The following is an 18,092-nucleotide window of genomic DNA, read 5'->3' as shown; positions in this document are numbered from 1 at the left end:
TTTTGAATCACTAATATAGTGTAATGTTTGCTGGAGTTTCTAGGGATTTTATACAGAGCCAATGAAATTCCTGCCAATTCAGCGAATATATGGAGCTATAAATTGGCATTCTTCCATGATAGTATTTGTCGTCTGTAATAACTGCGAACCCCACAGCAGCATCAGTTTTTGAGCCATCTTTATAAATGGAGAGAGTATTTGCATGGATTTCTTGGTGTTCCAAAAAGATTTGTTTGACAGCTTAACTTGGAATTTCATCTTTTTTTAAATTGAATAACTCATGGCATACATGAGGCTTATTCCATTTCCAAAAAGGTGTTGAATTTGGTAAATGGTTCAGGAATTTTAATGGTGGAATATTATATTTCTCTATGTATATTTTCAGTCGTATAACAAATGGGTAAAATGATCGTGGTCCAATTCTTTTCGGATGATGGTATTATTTATAATTCTACTCATTTTGATGGGTATCTAATGTCCGCGAATAGAAGTTTAAACTATATTCAATTCAATTCTCTGATCAAGTAAGACACACACCTGTTTCACTATACAGAGAAATAACAGGTGTAGATTTAAATCACCCGTAGCATATCTCAAACCTGCATTATGAAAGAGGATCTAATTTTTCCAATGTACTGGCAGATGCAGAAGCGTATAGATGCGACCCATAATCAATTTTACTCAGTATCAAAGTCTTGTGTAAATAGAGTAATGTCTTCTATCTGAGCCCCACTTAGTATGTGACAAGTATGTGACAATTTCTTCTATAGATGAAGTACTTACTACAGCTTTGCACGTAGGTAATTCATGTGAAATTTCCAAGTCATCTGTTGGTCAAAATACCAACCCAAGAAATTTCGTATGCGTAACAAATTAACTGGTTTATCATACAGTAGCAATTTCATTTTCGGTACATTTTTTCTTATTTGATAAAGTAGTGGCTACAGTTTTACTTGCCGATATAGTGAATCCATGTGCAGTAGTCCACGATACAATAAGATAAAGAGATTTTTGTTGTATGATTTTCCTGTATAAATATCAGAGTGGATGATCCAAATGGCAAAATCATCTACATATAATGAACTCTGTACACCAGTTTGGTAGTTGTTTTGTAACTATCATTAATAGCCATGATAAAAAGGGTGGTGCTCAAAAACACTACTGTGGAACTCCTTCATATTGTGGATACTCCTTAGATAAAACACCATTTATCTTTAACTTCAAAGTTCTCTCCTTTAAAATTGTACTATGTTTGAGGGTAAAAATCTTCTCATCCAGAATAATGCATTTCTTTTAAAATCTGATGATTTCCATGTCTTGTCATAGGCCTTCTCCATATCAAAGAAGATAAACTGTGGCATAGCTGTTGAAGCAAATGCTTTCCCGTGTCAAGTAAAGCTAAAGGATCTAGGGTAGATCTTCGTTTCCTATATCCATATTGTGAAACGGAAAAGTATCCTGTTTTTTCAAGATACCAGATTAACCTGTTGTTTAATCATTTTCTCAAACAATTTACATAAACAGCTTGTTAATGCTATTGGTCTGTAGCTATCTGTGTCATAAGGATCTTTGCCTGGCTTCAAGATGGAAGTCCAGTCGCTTTCCGCCAATCTTGTGGGAAATATATTCAATCCATATTTTTGTTATATAGCTTTAATAATATTATTGTAAACTGTTTTTATAATCTTATGTAATCTGAATCGTTTCTTCTCGACTTCTTAAATTTTCTTTGGGCTTTACTACGGGCCTTCTTTGCTTTTTTTAACACTCCTCGTTCCACCAAGGAACTGGACATTTAATCTTACTTGTGCTACAAATGGTATAGATGACCTCTGCAGCATCAATTACCAGAACTAAAAACATAACCAGAATAGTTTCTATGTCCAAATTATTATCCCATAATGGAACATTCTTCGTGCATTCACTAAAAATCTCCCAATTGGCTTTATGAACATTAAATTTATTAATTGATATCTCTTCAGTGAAACTTTTAGAATACTAATTAAAACAGGAAAATGATCGCTACCACACAAATCATCATAAAGTATTCCAAAATATTTGTCTTGCTAGATTCTTGTGAGCACGAGGACAAATCTTATGTGAGAGTAAATTTTTGTTTGTTGGTCAAAATGAGTTGGTTTGTCTTTATCTAATATATGGAGTTGATTTTCTATAACAAAATCAAGTATGATGTTGCCTCTGGAGTTTGATTTTACATCGCCATGATAAATGTCTTGCGTTGATATCTCCTAGAAAGTAGCATTGGTTGGGGAAGCTTCTTGACCAAGTCTATTCAACTTTTCTAAATCTTATATTATTATTATTTGGACTTAGATATACCGAGCAAATCGTTATAATTTCCTCTAGTTGTATCTGAACTGCTAAGGCATTTAATTTCAGATGAAGATCATTATTGTGAAAGGTACATCTTTTCTAATGAGAATCATATTACCTTGCTGATTAGCAGAATGAGGTTGATAACATGTGTAAAATTTATTTGTAAAACTGGAGGAAATAGGTAAAAATGTTTCATTGAGGCAGATACAAATTGGGCTATATTCATCAATTAATTCAAGTAACTCTAACTGTTTTGTTAATGCTTCGAAATGCTCCATTGCAATATGAATGAGGGAGTGTCCTTATTATTTGTAGAAGTGAATTTTACTTATTTTCGTCGGTCTTACGAACCTGAGCTGAAAGAACTGTGTCCACTTTAGTTTTTAAATTGGAACTTTTGGTAATATTTTTGTTGCTGTACATAGGAATTTTGCTTCTAGCACCTTTTCTATAATCTGGTGGCATAGCATAGTCTCGTACTAGTGACTTATATTGTTTGGTGTTTGGTTTTCTTATTGTTTCTTTAGATTTCTGTAAAGCTATTTCGGAGGAGTAATTTTCTGAAGGTTCTTTACTATCGATGGTATAAACAATGGTTTCTTTTGAGCTGGTAGTTTTTCAAACACTTTACTATTTAGACTGTGAAGATTTTTCTCGTTCTTAGGTGAGGATGGTTCACTGTATGTTCTAGGTCTCTTTCATCTCTGCTGGTCCATCTAGTTCTCTCAATATTTCCTCAATTTCTTTAGTATTTGTAGTGTGTTTTTTTTAGTTACGAATATCCTTGGAGATATATTTTCTTCTTTCTTTTTGCATTTGTTAACAGTGATATCCTCTCTCTGTTCATCAAGACGATCATCTACTGCAATGTTGGTCAGTGCTTTGAACTTATTACTTATCTCGATAGTATTGTTTTTATCTGATTTTTCTACAGTTATTTGATTTCTGGTATTAGAAGATTGGGTAGCTTGTGAAATATCGCTGGATATGATTTTGCTTTGGTGTTTGAGCGTATCTGCAAATGTTTTCCGGGGAAGCTGTATTCCTTCTTCTTTCATGTCTTCCTTAGCCTCCTTTACTGTTATACCAAATTTTCTTGATCTGGTAAGGGCTTCTTGGAAATATCTGAAATATACACATTCCCTTACATAAGCATGGTGTAAACCATTACAGTTAAAGCATTTTTTAGGGTTGGTGCACTCTTCACTACTATGCTCCAAGGAGCCACATAAGCATCTAGGCGAGCCCAAAGACTTGCACGTTTTTGCGGTATTGGTTCAAATTTCAAGCAAATCTTACATTGCATAGGTTTTGGGATGTTCTTCTTTAATTGCTATCTTTTGTTTGTTTCCTATTTTGTTCACATGTTGGTTGGAATTGTTTTTCTGTGAAAAAATAATTTTTAGCTATTTTTAGACTTTCTTCCAGTTTTAGCACTTTTCCTCTCATAAACAATTTGATTTAGCGTTATGTTTTTTGATCTTCCAGGACTTCTTTTAACGTTTTCACGCACAGATGCATTGGTGTGTCATTTTCAATTCTAAGTTTTATCGAGCAACAGTTTTCCAATTCTAGTGTTATAATGGGCCTCGTCAGAAGCATTTACATGGTGAATTCCAAGTTTTGTAGTTTCAAAGTAGTTTCTTCGATTCTGTTCAATATTTTAGCCTTTACCGATGATTTTGTTTTTTTCGGCTGAGAATCGGGGATTGTCACAACCAAGAATTTTCTTCAGTGAACGGTATATAACCAAGTCACTTAGAGGGGTTACTTCTTCGTTAATTTTGAGTGTGATATACTGAGACCACTGGAGGAGAAAAAATATCTTCCATGGTTATTCTTTTAAATGTTCTTCTCTTTTGAGACAGTGTTTTGGTATGTATGGCTCTAAAGTAGCCATACTAGAGTTTTGGAGGGATTCCACGGACAAGTCCTTTGAAGGAAGCATAGGGTCGTCAACAGAAATAGGGGGGGTTCCAAAACCATATAATGTGAAAAACTTATTTCATCCAGATATTCCCCATACCCACCATGGAGTCACACTTAGAGGACGGGTCATCCCTTTAATGAGGGTCGTCTTAGGGGTATTTACCAGATATACACCCTATCTCCAGTGCTTAGGCGTCGTGATGTCCGTCGAGATCAGACCCGGCACTGAGGAGAGGGTTTGACATTAAACTTTCCCCTCGTTTTTCGGACCATGGTCAGGTACTCGAGTTCAATGGGAGAGGTGGCATGCTGTCCATCCTCACCCTCCTTCAAATCCCAAGAATAATCCTAAATCATGTCCAAAACCAAGCCGAAAGTCATCAATATAAAATCCATATCTTATAGGGGGAGGAAGCAGAAAGATGAAAAGTTTTTAGTATAAGGAAAAGGGCTGACTTATTTAGTTGGATCAACAGCTGGGCACCAAGGCCCAGCGAGAAAGCAGTTCCTACCGGGCATCAGTACCCAGCTGCTGAACCCTAAGCCCCCCATCCTCGACGAGGCTTCAGCATCTGGGGGGCCGTCTTGCACAGCTAATGTAATATAACGTAAATTCTTGGCATAGAAAATAGTGAAGCTGTGAGTGAAGATTGTATAAATGCTGATCAGAGTCGCCATAGCAGGGCCGTTTTTAGCTTTGTGGGGGCCCTAGATAGATGGGTAGGTGGGTATTTCATTTATCCCCGAGGGGTTTGTCAAACTGTGATGAAAGGATTTCTAGCCATTTAGATGGTCTACTAAGTTGCAAGAAACTATTACACTTCACATTAATTCATTTCACATCTATTTTAAAGCACAAAGATAATAAAAAAACCAACACTTAAAATAATGCTTAATTAACATCACAGCCACACACTTACCAGAAAAACAACTAATAATTCACATTATTTCAACTTTTCTTCGGGAGCCCCAGGGAGCTTGGGAAATTTAAATTTTCCAAGCTACCCTGGGGGCACCCGGTGGCTTGGGGACCCCAGGCAATCGCCTTGTCCGCCTATAGGTAGAAATGGCTGCGCCATATTGATACTGGGCATGAATTAAAACTAATTTGCAGTACTAGAAGTTTTAGTAAATAAAAAATGTTTAAAATCTGTCTATAAAAAAAGAGACCAGAGCAAAATTTATGAGAAGCAGAATTCCTGAGATTTAGAATATGACTTTGATAAGCACGGAGGTTCAGTCGTCTGAAGAATTTGCGCGATTCAGGTAATGCCTCTTCTGGCGCTGCAGTACCTAAATGCATCAAAATCTTATTACTGGGATTTTATTTTATTTCTTATTTATTTATTTATTTTTTTGTTCCTGGCTGGCAGCAACTGAGAATGGCAACTGAACGACAGATGAGGGAGGTAAAAGTGACCCTTCCGGCGATTTCACGCTAGAATACAACACTGTCTTGTTTACATTTTCTCCAGCGCGACGTGCGCCTCTCAGCAAGACCATCCTCCCAGCCACTGGGTGTGTTCAGCTGCTCACTCGAGAAGATTTATTTCCCTCATCTGCCAGGGAATGAAAACGAGAGTGGCGGCCTCAATGTTCCGCAGGTGAAACGTGTGAGTGGCGGTGGAGTGCTCAAAGGCGTGACGAGGCCGATTTCGCCCGAGTCGAGAAGTTCGGGCGGGAGTCGATCTCCTGACACGGGAGGCCGAAGGTATAAGATCGCTCTTCCACGGCCGAGAACTTTGCAATTGGATAAAACACTGATGTTTGTGGGAATGTGAAGTGTGCCAGGACGCTGTGGAATTGTCATATTGAATTGCGTAATCTATAGGCGATAGAACTCCAAAGCAAGAGAGATATATAAACAAAATTAAACGATCTTCAGAAGGACTAGACTTAGAAATGCTCTTCGGGACGTTTTTTCTGGTTGTCTCTTCTGTTGCAGTACAAGCTATTCGACATGTAAGTATACTGATAAGTGCATTGTTGTGTTAGCATATATATATTAAGCCACAAAATTGTTCTTTAATATCCAATTTGCTCTACCTCGAAATTAATATATTTTCAAATATGTGTTAACCGAAGGGGGATTTTTTAGTTGGCAATAATTTCGTCCCCTCGACTAGAAAATGACCCCTTCGGTCAACATATATGAAAATATATCGATTGCGAGGTAAAGCGAATTGGATATTATATTAGAGGCCAATTGTAGGTTAGTGGATGTATATAAATCATGATGAGATAAAAATTCATATATATATATATATATATATAAGTAAAACTGGTTAATGGTGCTTACAACTGTTACAGAATAATATATAAATGGTCTAGGTACATAGTTCGCCCAACAGACAATGAGGCTAAATAGGTAATTAAGTGAAACACAAGTCAATATAGACCATAATTTGTACTAATTTTTCATGATATGTAGACGACATATTTGGAAACTTCACTTGGACATAGAACTTATTAGCACATTTGAATGGATTTGTACCTTCGATGCAATTGACTATTGAGAATTAAGAAAATAAGCGTATAGCTTTCTTGAATATTAAAGTCGTTAGAAATAACATTAAAGTTTGAAGTACATCGACAAGGTAGCAACAATAATCTGATTATCAATGCGAGATATATCCAGGAATAAGATCGATGTTTTTAAGAGCTCTTCATCCAGTCAGACCTGAATTCCTTGATGACGAGATAGAATATTCATATATGGATTAGGTCTTAAGCACAATTTTACTCTACATGATAACAATGAGTGTTTCTTGCCAAAAAAATCTTAGTTATTCTACTAGTGGAAAAAGTTATTTTAATAGCACCATACTGTGGTTGCCATATCTGCCATCTTTCGATCATATTACCCACCCACTTACATTACTAAATGTGAATTTTGTATGTTCATGTCGCAATGACATTGACGGAACATTAATAAGAAACAGTCCTACATACGACAGCGGGATAATATACACAATTCCTTGTAGTTGCAATCATTTTTATAAAGGACAATCAGCAAAAACTGTTGAGAAACGGATTGCACAACATAGGTCTAGTATCACTACTGATCAGAGAAACGGTGCGATGAGTTAACGGGTTAGAGAGTTATTTTTATCCACTTCACTTCAGTGGTCTTAAGCAAGAATCTTGTTCAGAAATAATAATTTTATTGCGCGGTTGAAATCTAACAAACGGTCAAAAGTCTAAACGAAACAACATGTATTCGATATAGCGAGAACAATAACTTGAATGGCCGTACTAAAGGTTTATTCAAGACAGACCCGCTCTTTGTACATATCATGAAAAATCATTATAAATGATGTAATATATTGACTTCGTGAGACTGTTAACCTTTTCTGTTGGGCGGATTATGACGAGACCATTTATATTTCATATTACCCTGTAACAGTTGTAAGCACCGCTAACCATTTTTGCTTGTTTGTGTTTTATGGAAATCTTGAAGCCAAATGTAAACGTAAGTCTGGCGTATGTTTTTCTTTTTCTGAAATTGATTAGTCAATAAAGTTTTACACACACACACACACACACACACACACACACACACACACACACACACACATATATATATCTGATATATATATATATATATATATATATATATATATATATATTATAATCACACAGTTTTACTACGTTATGTCAGAATTTCACGTAACCAATCATGGGAAATTGACCACAGGAATCCATTACAATCTTCCCCGGTGAAATACTGAAGAAATTCGGCGCACTGTAAGACGAATGACACCTTATTACTAGATGTTAGACTACACAAAAAATAATAATGATTATAATAAAATAAAATAAATAAATATACAAAAAAGCCAAATTGCGCGGGCACATGACCACTTGATATTCATCGTACAGTGCAGCTTCTCTCTCTCTCTCTCTCTCTCTCTCTCTCTCTCTCTGTTTACCTTCGTTAAAAACTGTTTGTTCGTGCATATATTGTCTTTTGCGGCTTCGTCTGATTTCATATTCTTGTTGATTTCGTTATTTGTTACTTCCCGTGCTCTTAATATCCTGGTATTTCCATTTTATGTATAGAAGATTTTCTGCCAAGATATTTTTCTTTCGCTATATGTTGTGTACGTCACATCACCTCGTAATGATGATGGTAATACTAAGGAACTTGCAGGGACTATTCCCGAATGCAGTATTTTCGAGAGAGAGAGAGAGAGAGAGAGAGAGAGAGAGGAATCAGCGCTCTCGCCTGAATAGCTGAGATAGGAAACGTAAGCTGACGCAATTGTATCAATTGTTAGTTCAGGCCTTCGGCTGTCCTTACAGTTTTGAGATGACAATATTTGGACATTTTTCATTAAATGGTTTATTAGAAGACCTTTTTTTTTTCGACTACAAATCAGTCGAGACGACTGTTTTTCATCTTTTAGAGGCGTGTTTTGTCCACATGAGAATTCGTGGGATAGATTCCAGGGCATGGTGGCCTGTTTCCTGCCAGATCGGGCTGTACAGGAATGATCAAATACGCAGTAATCCTCAGGCATGTCTTCCTCTGTCAGTGTTGCTGCAGAGAATAATTATCATCGGAGAAAATGGTTGGACCAAGTGGCTATAAAGTTTTCACTCGTAAATCATTAACAGCATCAGTTCATTCATGTGCTGCGCACTGAGTAGGACTAGTGTTGCGTCTAACCATTCTGACCCACTTTGTTGCCAAAGTAGTAATGATTTCTAAAAGCTTGTGGAGCCGATTACATCTACTATATCTCTGGGTTTTTATACATGAAAGCATTTAAGTAGTCTTTCGCAGCCATTTTAGATACGTTACGGAAACGACGAGGACCTTCCATCTTCTCTGGAAATTGATGTGCTTGGCTCACTAACATCTCAAATTCCACGTGAATCAGTGAGCCTAAGACGTTCAAGTAGAGTTTTGAAAGGAATGCCATGTCCTCTGATGTCGATTCTCGCAGGTTGAATTCCCTGAGAGCATTTTCCACAGAAGGCCAAGCCGTTTTCTTCTAATGATGATGTGGCATTATAAAACTGCTATATCAGACCAAACAACATTATCAAAGTGTCAGCTATTCTCATTAAAAGAAAATTGGGCCTAAAGTCTACCGTACCAGTGGAGTGGAAAGCTTAGCGCAGAGCATTGTAGTACCATAGAAACCAAAGGACCTTTGAACCTGCAGTCCTTGTTTAAATGAACAAACGGGGCTTCTATGAATATGTAAATAAAAACCAACTTTAAACATATATTCAAGACCACAAAGTTTCAGTATTATTTTCCTAGAACAACTTTCACTTATGTCACTTAGTATGTGATACTTAGCTCCTTAAATAATGTGATTACTGGCCACAAATACTATACTTAGAAGAGCTTGCCTCTCCAACCCTATCCTACCTGTCGGAAATAGCGTCAAGGACAGCCGTTTTCTCACTGTAGACCTATATTCACGAAAGTACGATGCCTTGATATTTAGGTAGTATTAATTAACTGGCAGCTGCCCTTCACACCGACATATAATCTCATTCAACTTAGTGGCGGATTTAAGGAGTTGCCAATCATCAAACGTAGCAAAAAAATGGTTTAGTTAATGATTACTCCAACAACAAATACAATAACAACAACTACTGCTACTATGTGTACTATATATTTGAGTGTGCATACATTATATAAATACTGATATGTACCGTATGTGCGTACACGTTTTATATATTATGTATGTAATCATATGTGATATATACGTATATATATATATATATATAATATAATATATATAATATATATAATATATATATATGTATATATACGTATATATATAATATATATATATATATATATATATATATATATATAAAATACTCCTAGATGGCCCCGCCCCACCCACAATGAAAGGTTTGTGGATCAGCCAGTGGATTTTGACGGTATCTTTTGGTGGTCTTCACTCTTCAGTATTGTTTGAGTAGGGTTAAAACTCCAGTTTTAATTGACTCATATTTCGCTTGACACTGACAAGTTGCGCGATTAGAGTAGTATATGGCGGGAGATCAAGACACGGTTCATCATGCGCTGATTCACATCGATGTTATACTTCCTTTGGGGAACTGCTGGTTTAACGCTTGGCTGGAATCACATGTAAGTTCACGCACGCACTACGAGAGAGAGAGAGAGAGAGAGGGAGAGATTCATCACAATTACGGAAATAGCGACTTTGAAACAAACAATAATTTGTTGAACCACACAAAATCCATTACAGGCCCAGTTCAACTTGCTAATTTGTAACACTGGTCATTAGGCCTACATGTGGTTTGGAAGTCCTTATTCAGTAATGACATGACTTGACAGGGTACGGTTACAAATCAATTTAAGACCCTAATTGTCCTCCGGAAGGAAAGGTAAGGCTTGGAAGGGGATAAACAAAGGAGGGTTGTGATAGGAAGGTATTAGGGGAAGGGAAAAAGAATGGGGCAGATATTTGTCTTTTAATAAACAATTTAGTGAGTGTTTTGTAGTTGTTCTGTAGTTTCAGGTTACTAATGTGTAGGTAAGGGACGGCATAGGGCACGCAAAACTAGGCTGAACATCGTATATTCACTGATATTATTCGTTTAATTTTATCTATGATGATTTTACTTATCTTACCACATTTCATTCTTTTTCGTGGAGACGCGATGACCAAGTAAATTGTATTTCATACAAAAATGCCAAGTTTCATGAATTATAAACATTAGAATGGCTGGCAGCCGTCATTATTGTGGCATTACTTTTGTTCTTTCTTCTTGTTTCTGCGGTATAAACATCCTATTTGATGATAATTATAGTCTCAGTATTGTACCCTCACTGTTGACTCCAATCTGTCAACTGCTCTATCAGGATTAGTAGATTTAATCCTGTAGTAGTCTCCATACCTTAGGAATGGTGGCGCCAGAAGTTCCTCACGGGAAAATGAAAATAATACACGGATGAGCACTGTATTTTATGCGGTAAGATATACTTTATATCTATAACTGCTTCCTGTAGAGTGTTATATTTCTGTAGCTTTGTTTTTATGTGCTGTATTATGGCTATCAAGGTCGTGAGATCTTCGATTTGAATTTGATGTTTTGAAAAAATAGTCTCACAACCGATTACTTGTGTGTGTGTGAGTGTGTGAACGCGCTATAAAGGACAGACACTTTGCTGAGACCCTTTGAATTTATCTCGGGTTGAAATTGCGAGACGAACACGTAGTTACTATAGAGCTCTTCAATTTGTGCCTCGACTTTCAAACTGTGAGGTAATAATCTTGCACCTTTCAGGATGCTGATGCCCTTAGCTCTAACGCTTCTGTCACATGCACTTTGCATTTCATAGATGTCCTTTCGTTCAAAATATTATTGTTAATAATCAAAAGGTCCTAGGTTATTACTATATAGGGACTTTCTTATAGATGGCTCATTCCTGCTCGTCACCTTTTTATCGCTATAGTAGTACATGTTACCCAAAGAAAAACCGAGAGGCGGATGTAGTACCATTCAGATGGTAAGACCATGGCTGAAATTATAGTCGACAACATTGACGTTGGTCCTGTTTGGAGTGTTTTTAAATGCTTGTGATTTTTTACGAAAATATCTTATAATTTTATATAAATACTCTTATGTCTTTTTTAAATCTTATATTTGGCAGTTTTAATTCCATTAGAAATAAAATTCTAAAATTTTACCCAATTTAACATTGACCTTTAGGATGTCTGTAATAAACTCACTGATTATATTACTCCCATTTTCATTCATTCTCATCATGGCGCTGAATGACCCTCTGGGTACCAGCTGCTTGGCTTTATGCCTAATGCACCCTCGGAGGAATATTATTTCTACAAGAATGCACCCATTCCATTCCATTCCATTCATGCCTTATGCGCTGCTGCCAGAACATTAACGTCTGATCATTCGACTTCATTCATTTTTATCTTCTCCCTCAACATGCTTGTTTATCCACCACTGACCTCATCTCTGAAGAATAACTGGAAACTTTTTCCTGGCCTTTGACATGTTCTGTTAAAAAAGCTCACTTTACACTTCGGCCACACTTCCCTTCGAACTCGTTTCGAATTACGATCGGCTGTGTGCTACATTGGGTTCGTTCAATGACCTCTTTCATACTCCACAATGTCCTCTTCAAGGTCTATATAATATTCTATAGAAGGTCCTTTCCTTCTCAAGTTCTCAGTCGTCTTTCTGAGTTCCTCAGCGTCGAACACTCAGTCTTGTGGGGCGCTGTTATTTACGCATGGTTAATATCTGCTAGAGATCTCGACTAACTACGAAACTTGACTACTACTAATTTCATGATCTAGTTCTCTCCTTCGTTCCAGTAATATATTCAATAACCTGATAACTGAACTCTTCTATCATGCTTTTCGGATAAGAAGTAATAATAAGAATTTTTTGGAAGGATCACATTGTACTCTTTAGGCCTGGTGCTTATTACTCACTCCTGGCTTGGTCCTTCTGATATATATGTGGAAGGATCACATCAGATGAGACCCTGGAACCTGGGTATACTTTTTAGGTCTAGTGCTTATTACTCATTTCTGGCTTGGTCCTTCTGATATATATGTGGAATATTGCTCTAATGTCTGAGAGGCGCTCTTCACATTGCTTGTAGATTTCGGCAGATTCAAGTGAAAGGCTTTCCCATGGTGACTCATCCGTCTTTACCTCCAAGGGCTGCTTCTCTGTAGATACTTTTGGTAATGGTCTTGAATATTTCTTTCTGCAATATAAACATCAAGCTTTTCTTTTTCATATATGTCGCTTATGAGCAGGGAAGGTCGTGAGAGTTTGTATTTTGATCAGTTTATCAGTTTATTACACAGTAAATATCTGATTTTCTCTGTTTTCGGCATCGATAGGCCTATAATCATGTTTTTTTTAAATGTTTCAGTTTGTGCAAGAGACGAATCGCATACCTTCATTTCACATGCGCTGACTTTATTTCTGTGATAAAGAAGGCTAGCTACTTTATGCTTACTTGCAGTTTTCCGTAGAGAGAGAGAGAGAGAGAGAGAGAGAGAGAGAGAGAGAGAGAGAGAGAGAGAGTTTCTCTTCATATAAAAGTAAGTATAGCCTAGACCTAGTCATCATAACTCTGTGGAGAGAAGCGACCCAGTTGCTCTTGGGCCTTCATAGTGTCTCTTTCCCCAAAGTGAACCAATTGAATGTCAGTATACTAATCCACGATCATTTCAAATTGAATATTTAATTACTTCTAGTATTCCTGCATGTTTTGGTTATGGAGTTACCCTGCGCTGTTATTGGTCATGTAGGACTTCAAGGTTAACGTCCTTTTACCTTTTTTGTGTACATAATATATAGCTATATATATATATATTAATATATATATAGTATATATTATATATATCTATATATATTATATCTATATATATATATATATATATATGTGTGTGTGTGTGTGTGTGTGTGTGTGTGGTGTGTATGCATGCATAGCTGTAATTGATTATCAAGATTCTCTCTCTTTCTCGGTGCCTGCATTGGTGTATTACATGAACATTCTCCTTCAACATTGCATATCGAGTTCAAATCGTATTACAGTTGGTATTTGATGAGTGCAGGAGGCAATGAATATGCCTGGAAGTGAATAAGGACAGGTAGTTGCCGGGACTCACAACACACAAACAAACTAAGAGAAAGGCAAGAATAGAGAGAGGAGAGAGAGAGAGAGAGAGAGAGAAGGAGAGGGAGAGAGAGAGAGAGAGAGAGAGAAGCATATCCTTCTTCCTCCACCGATACCAACGTTACCATAGAAGTTTGCCTACAGAGGCTCTCAGGATGAGTAGTATATATACTGTATTTAGTCATTTGGTTGTGTAATTTTTGCATATCGAATAAGAACATTTAGAATTCTGTGACGTGAAACCAGATTTTGAAACTGATCTTTGAACATCATAGTTCACCTTTTCATTCTCATGATCCATTTTGTAATATTCTCAAACAGCGGTACTGACAAATTTTTCTTATAGTCTATTGTTGCAAAGTAACTGACTGTTCTCCCGTTGAAAGGAGGGGCGTCTCTATGTAGGTGTGTGGTCTCTGTCGTCGCTGATCCCAAATAGAAAAATAGTTACAAAAATTGCAAAAGATTAAGGAAAAATTTCCCGTAAGTTTTGCTGTCAGTGACCAAAGCTAACTCATTAGTAGCATAGATCCAATTCCTAGTCAGAAGATCGTAAAAGTGATAATGTTTGGAATGAGCACAAATTTGCGACTGTTCAGGTGCAAGACTTTTTTTTTTTCTTTTTTTTTTTAGATAGTGGGGGGGGGGAGTTAACGGAAATGCACACTCAATTGTACACTAGTTCGTTGTCTAGGACTAATATTTCTAGGTGTCATTATCTTTATGATATTTAGTCGTCTTTATGTTTACACACACACACACACACACACACACACACACCACACACACATATATATATATTGATATATATATATATATATAATATATATATATATATATAATATAAATTTGGTGTGGTAGTGTTGTGGAAAAGTGTGAAAAAAGAGCAAGAATTTGAGAAGTTAAGAGGGCATTGTGGCTATTACAATATATGTATATATATATAGTATATATATATATATATAATATATATATATACTATATATATATATATATATATATATATGTGTGTGTATTGTGTGTGTGTGTCTGTCTGTCTGTGTCTGTGTGGGGGGTGGGTGGGTTGTTTATACGTATGCTTGTATATTAATGATCTCTACCACATTCACACTTCAACTGGTGATTTAAGATTAATCTCATATGCAGAAAACCTCCACAATATTAACGGCTGTAAGGTCTTCGGTTGCAAACCTCATAACCCCAGCCATTTGGTGACTGTCACCCCACGAAGGGTACTTGGCGACAATTTGCCAGAATTTCACAGACACGAGAAAATAACTGCTATTGGCCTGATGTGGAAAGGCTATACACTGCCATTTGACACTATTTCCTTCCAACAAGGAATCCACAATCCTTCAAGAGGCGCACCACCAGTCACCGCTGCCTTGGTACAGTATAACTGTAATCCAGCGCTGTAGCATTTCTCATCAAAGGGACCGATGTGACATCGTCGGAAATCAGCTCATTCACCATTTATGTGGTATTTCCTTCCCCAAGGGATTTACCTAGAACTTACATACATACAAATGTATGTTTGTAAGTAAGTATGTGTAGCGAGTTGTGTGATTGTTGTTTGACATATGAACTTCACAAGGACCATGTCCATAAGTAGGCCTGCAGAGTAACAAGAGAACCATCTCGGTCTCTCTCAATGACAAGTAGGTGGACCTCTGCAGGATAATGATTTCGAGTTAGCACGAAGTCTTGTTTTCTATTCGAAGTACAAGTAAACACCCTGTCATAGTTTGATATCCTTAAAAATACTCCTTTGTGAGTCTGTCACCTTAAACTGCCACTGAATACTTGCAGCTTACCATCCAAAAGTCACGCATCTCTTATTTGCGGAGGAAGCGCTGCTTTCTGTAGACGGGTTATCAGCTCGACTTTCCTTTCTGCGGCGTCGAAATCGACGGTCATTGGCGCCTCTGGCGGGAGGCTTGGACAAGCTGCGTGGAGAAATCTCGATTTGGGATGGAGGCCGCCTGCGAAGCATATGTGGCTGAGGTTTTGTAGAAATCAGCTCAGTGTGTTCAGGCTCAACATATCTCTCGTTCTTAATTGGGCCAGGGCCTAGTTATCTTCTCTTTTCTTGGACGTGCGCATGGGGATTATTATTATTATTATTATTATTATTATTATTATTATTATTATTATTATTATTATTATACCATCCTATTCGGCTGGGTAGTATTTATAGTGCGGGGGTCCGGGTTGCATCCTGCAACCTTAGGAGTCCATCACGTGTCTCGCTATGTGCGCTGTTTCTAGTCATACTCTCTGCATGAGTACTACTACTACTACTACTACTACTACTACTACTACTACTACTACTTACCTATTATATTATTATTATTATTATTATTATTATTATTATTATTATTATTGTACACATATCAGAGGGTGGAGGGGCATATAGGCTTTTGGACAAAGCAAAATTTGAATGCCTTGTCACATGACAATTCTAGCTGAAACTGTAAAATTAATTCAAGTCTAGGCCTTGTTGAGTGATATCATGATAATAATGATTATTCTCGCACTTCATAACAAATAATATCTCAAGGCGTTACAACTACTATTATTTTGTTTTAGTATCGATTCATTTTTCAAACGGGTTGTAACAACAATTTTTTTTTTTGTTTGTTTTATCTTACAAGATCTGAGATGTTCATTGGTATGTATGTGTGATATGTTATTGGTTGATAATGTAATTCTCTCTCTCTCTCTCTCTCTCTCTCTTCTCATATGATGTGGGTTACGGATGATGCTGCCATTAGTAAGGCTAAGATTGCAGTCATATTTTAGACTTAGGGATTAAAATGGAATTCCTGTAGGCATTACTTAAGGTTCTTTGCAACGTGCCCTAGCTGTAACCCCAACCTCTCTCGTTCCTTTTACTGTACCTCCTTTCCTATTCTCTTTCTTCCATCTTCCTTTCCACCCTCTCCTAACAACTCATTCATAGTGCAACTGCTTTTAGGTTTTCCTCCTGTTACACCTTTCAGAGCCTTTAGTGTCAATTTCCGTTTCAGCGCTGCATGACCTCATAGGTCCCAGTGCTTTGGTCTTTGGCCTAAATTCCATATTTAATTCAACGGCAATTTAACTTAATGATGATGGTTCAATTTTGTGCCTAAAATGATAATTAAATCTTTGATTCCTTTGTCAGGTTGTATCGACTCGGCTAGGAACAGAAAGTCAGTTAAGACTCTTTCTCTTTCTCTCTGTTTTTTGCTCATGATTTCTGACCAGCAGGAGCTTACAAATATTCTGTCTATATAGTATCAAGACTAGCTGTTAAAAATTCTTATTTATCTATATCCACGAATTTGTTTTTCCATGTGTGAAGGTATCAACAATGGCCATTACACAGATAAGCGTGTCATGTGTGTGTGTGTGTGTGTGTGTGCATGTGAAAGTGTGTGTGTTTTCAACTGAGAGCTCTGTCAAATAGTGAAAACAAATCCAATAATGGCCGTCTTTCCCTTTCTCTTGTAAATATCAGGAGAGGGCTCCTATGGTGTCTGGTAAACCGCAACAACTTTCTTCCGTTTCTATGGCGCTCAGTACAGTCCGCTTTTCGACCCGATGTATTAGGCCCTACACTTAAAAAAAATAGTCTGTTAATTATTAGTAGTGTAGGGGGATCTTTACATATAATGAACCAATTCTCTCAACCCTGTGTTGCTATGTGTGCTAAGTGTGTCCTTGCGTGCAAGTTAGTGACAGAAAGGCATTCATTCCGCATTTTGAGAAATCGTTGAACAGTATACGCAGAAAGACCCACAAAACACTAGGAAATTTGGTACAGTTGATTTAATTGCTGGAAACAGGAAACAGTTTTTGTTGAGAGAAACATTGTTTAAAAAAAAAACACACACCCACACAAAACAAATGTCAGCTGTGGTGTCAAAATGTTTTCCGTGAGCAGTTGCACAACGACGTACGTAGACGGTCTAGGCAACTTCCAGTCGTCACCGAAGTTGATGGAACAGTAAACCTCACAGGGTAAAATCCATTGCGTTAAGAGCTGGACTTTTCGTTAGGTTCAGTGAAGTCAAGGAGGATTGGCTCTGTGCCAGGCAACAGCGTGTAAAATATACAATGTTAATTTAATTAGGGGGGGGGTTATTTTTTTTTTTACCCTGTAGAAAGCCACCCTGTAAAC

The 18,092-nt window shown here is 37.0% G+C and overlaps 1 protein-coding gene across 1 annotated transcript in view; it reads left to right on the top strand.

Moving 5' to 3' along the window:
- The first annotated feature begins 5,737 nt into the window (after window positions 1–5,737).
- LOC135213426 (techylectin-5B-like) overlaps window positions 5,738–18,092 on the top strand; it is a 34,793-nt gene continuing 22,438 nt past the window's right edge. Inside the window, exon 1 of the mRNA XM_064247385.1 lies at window positions 5,738–6,228. Coding sequence (XP_064103455.1) covers window positions 6,169–6,228 — 60 coding nt within the window. The 5' untranslated portion in view covers window positions 5,738–6,168. The remainder of the gene's footprint in view (window positions 6,229–18,092) is intronic.

This window comes from Macrobrachium nipponense, chromosome 42 (genome assembly GCF_015104395.2).
Source record: "Macrobrachium nipponense isolate FS-2020 chromosome 42, ASM1510439v2, whole genome shotgun sequence".
Lineage (NCBI taxonomy): Eukaryota > Metazoa > Arthropoda > Malacostraca > Decapoda > Palaemonidae > Macrobrachium > Macrobrachium nipponense.
This window is presented reverse-complemented; position numbering and strand designations above follow the sequence as displayed.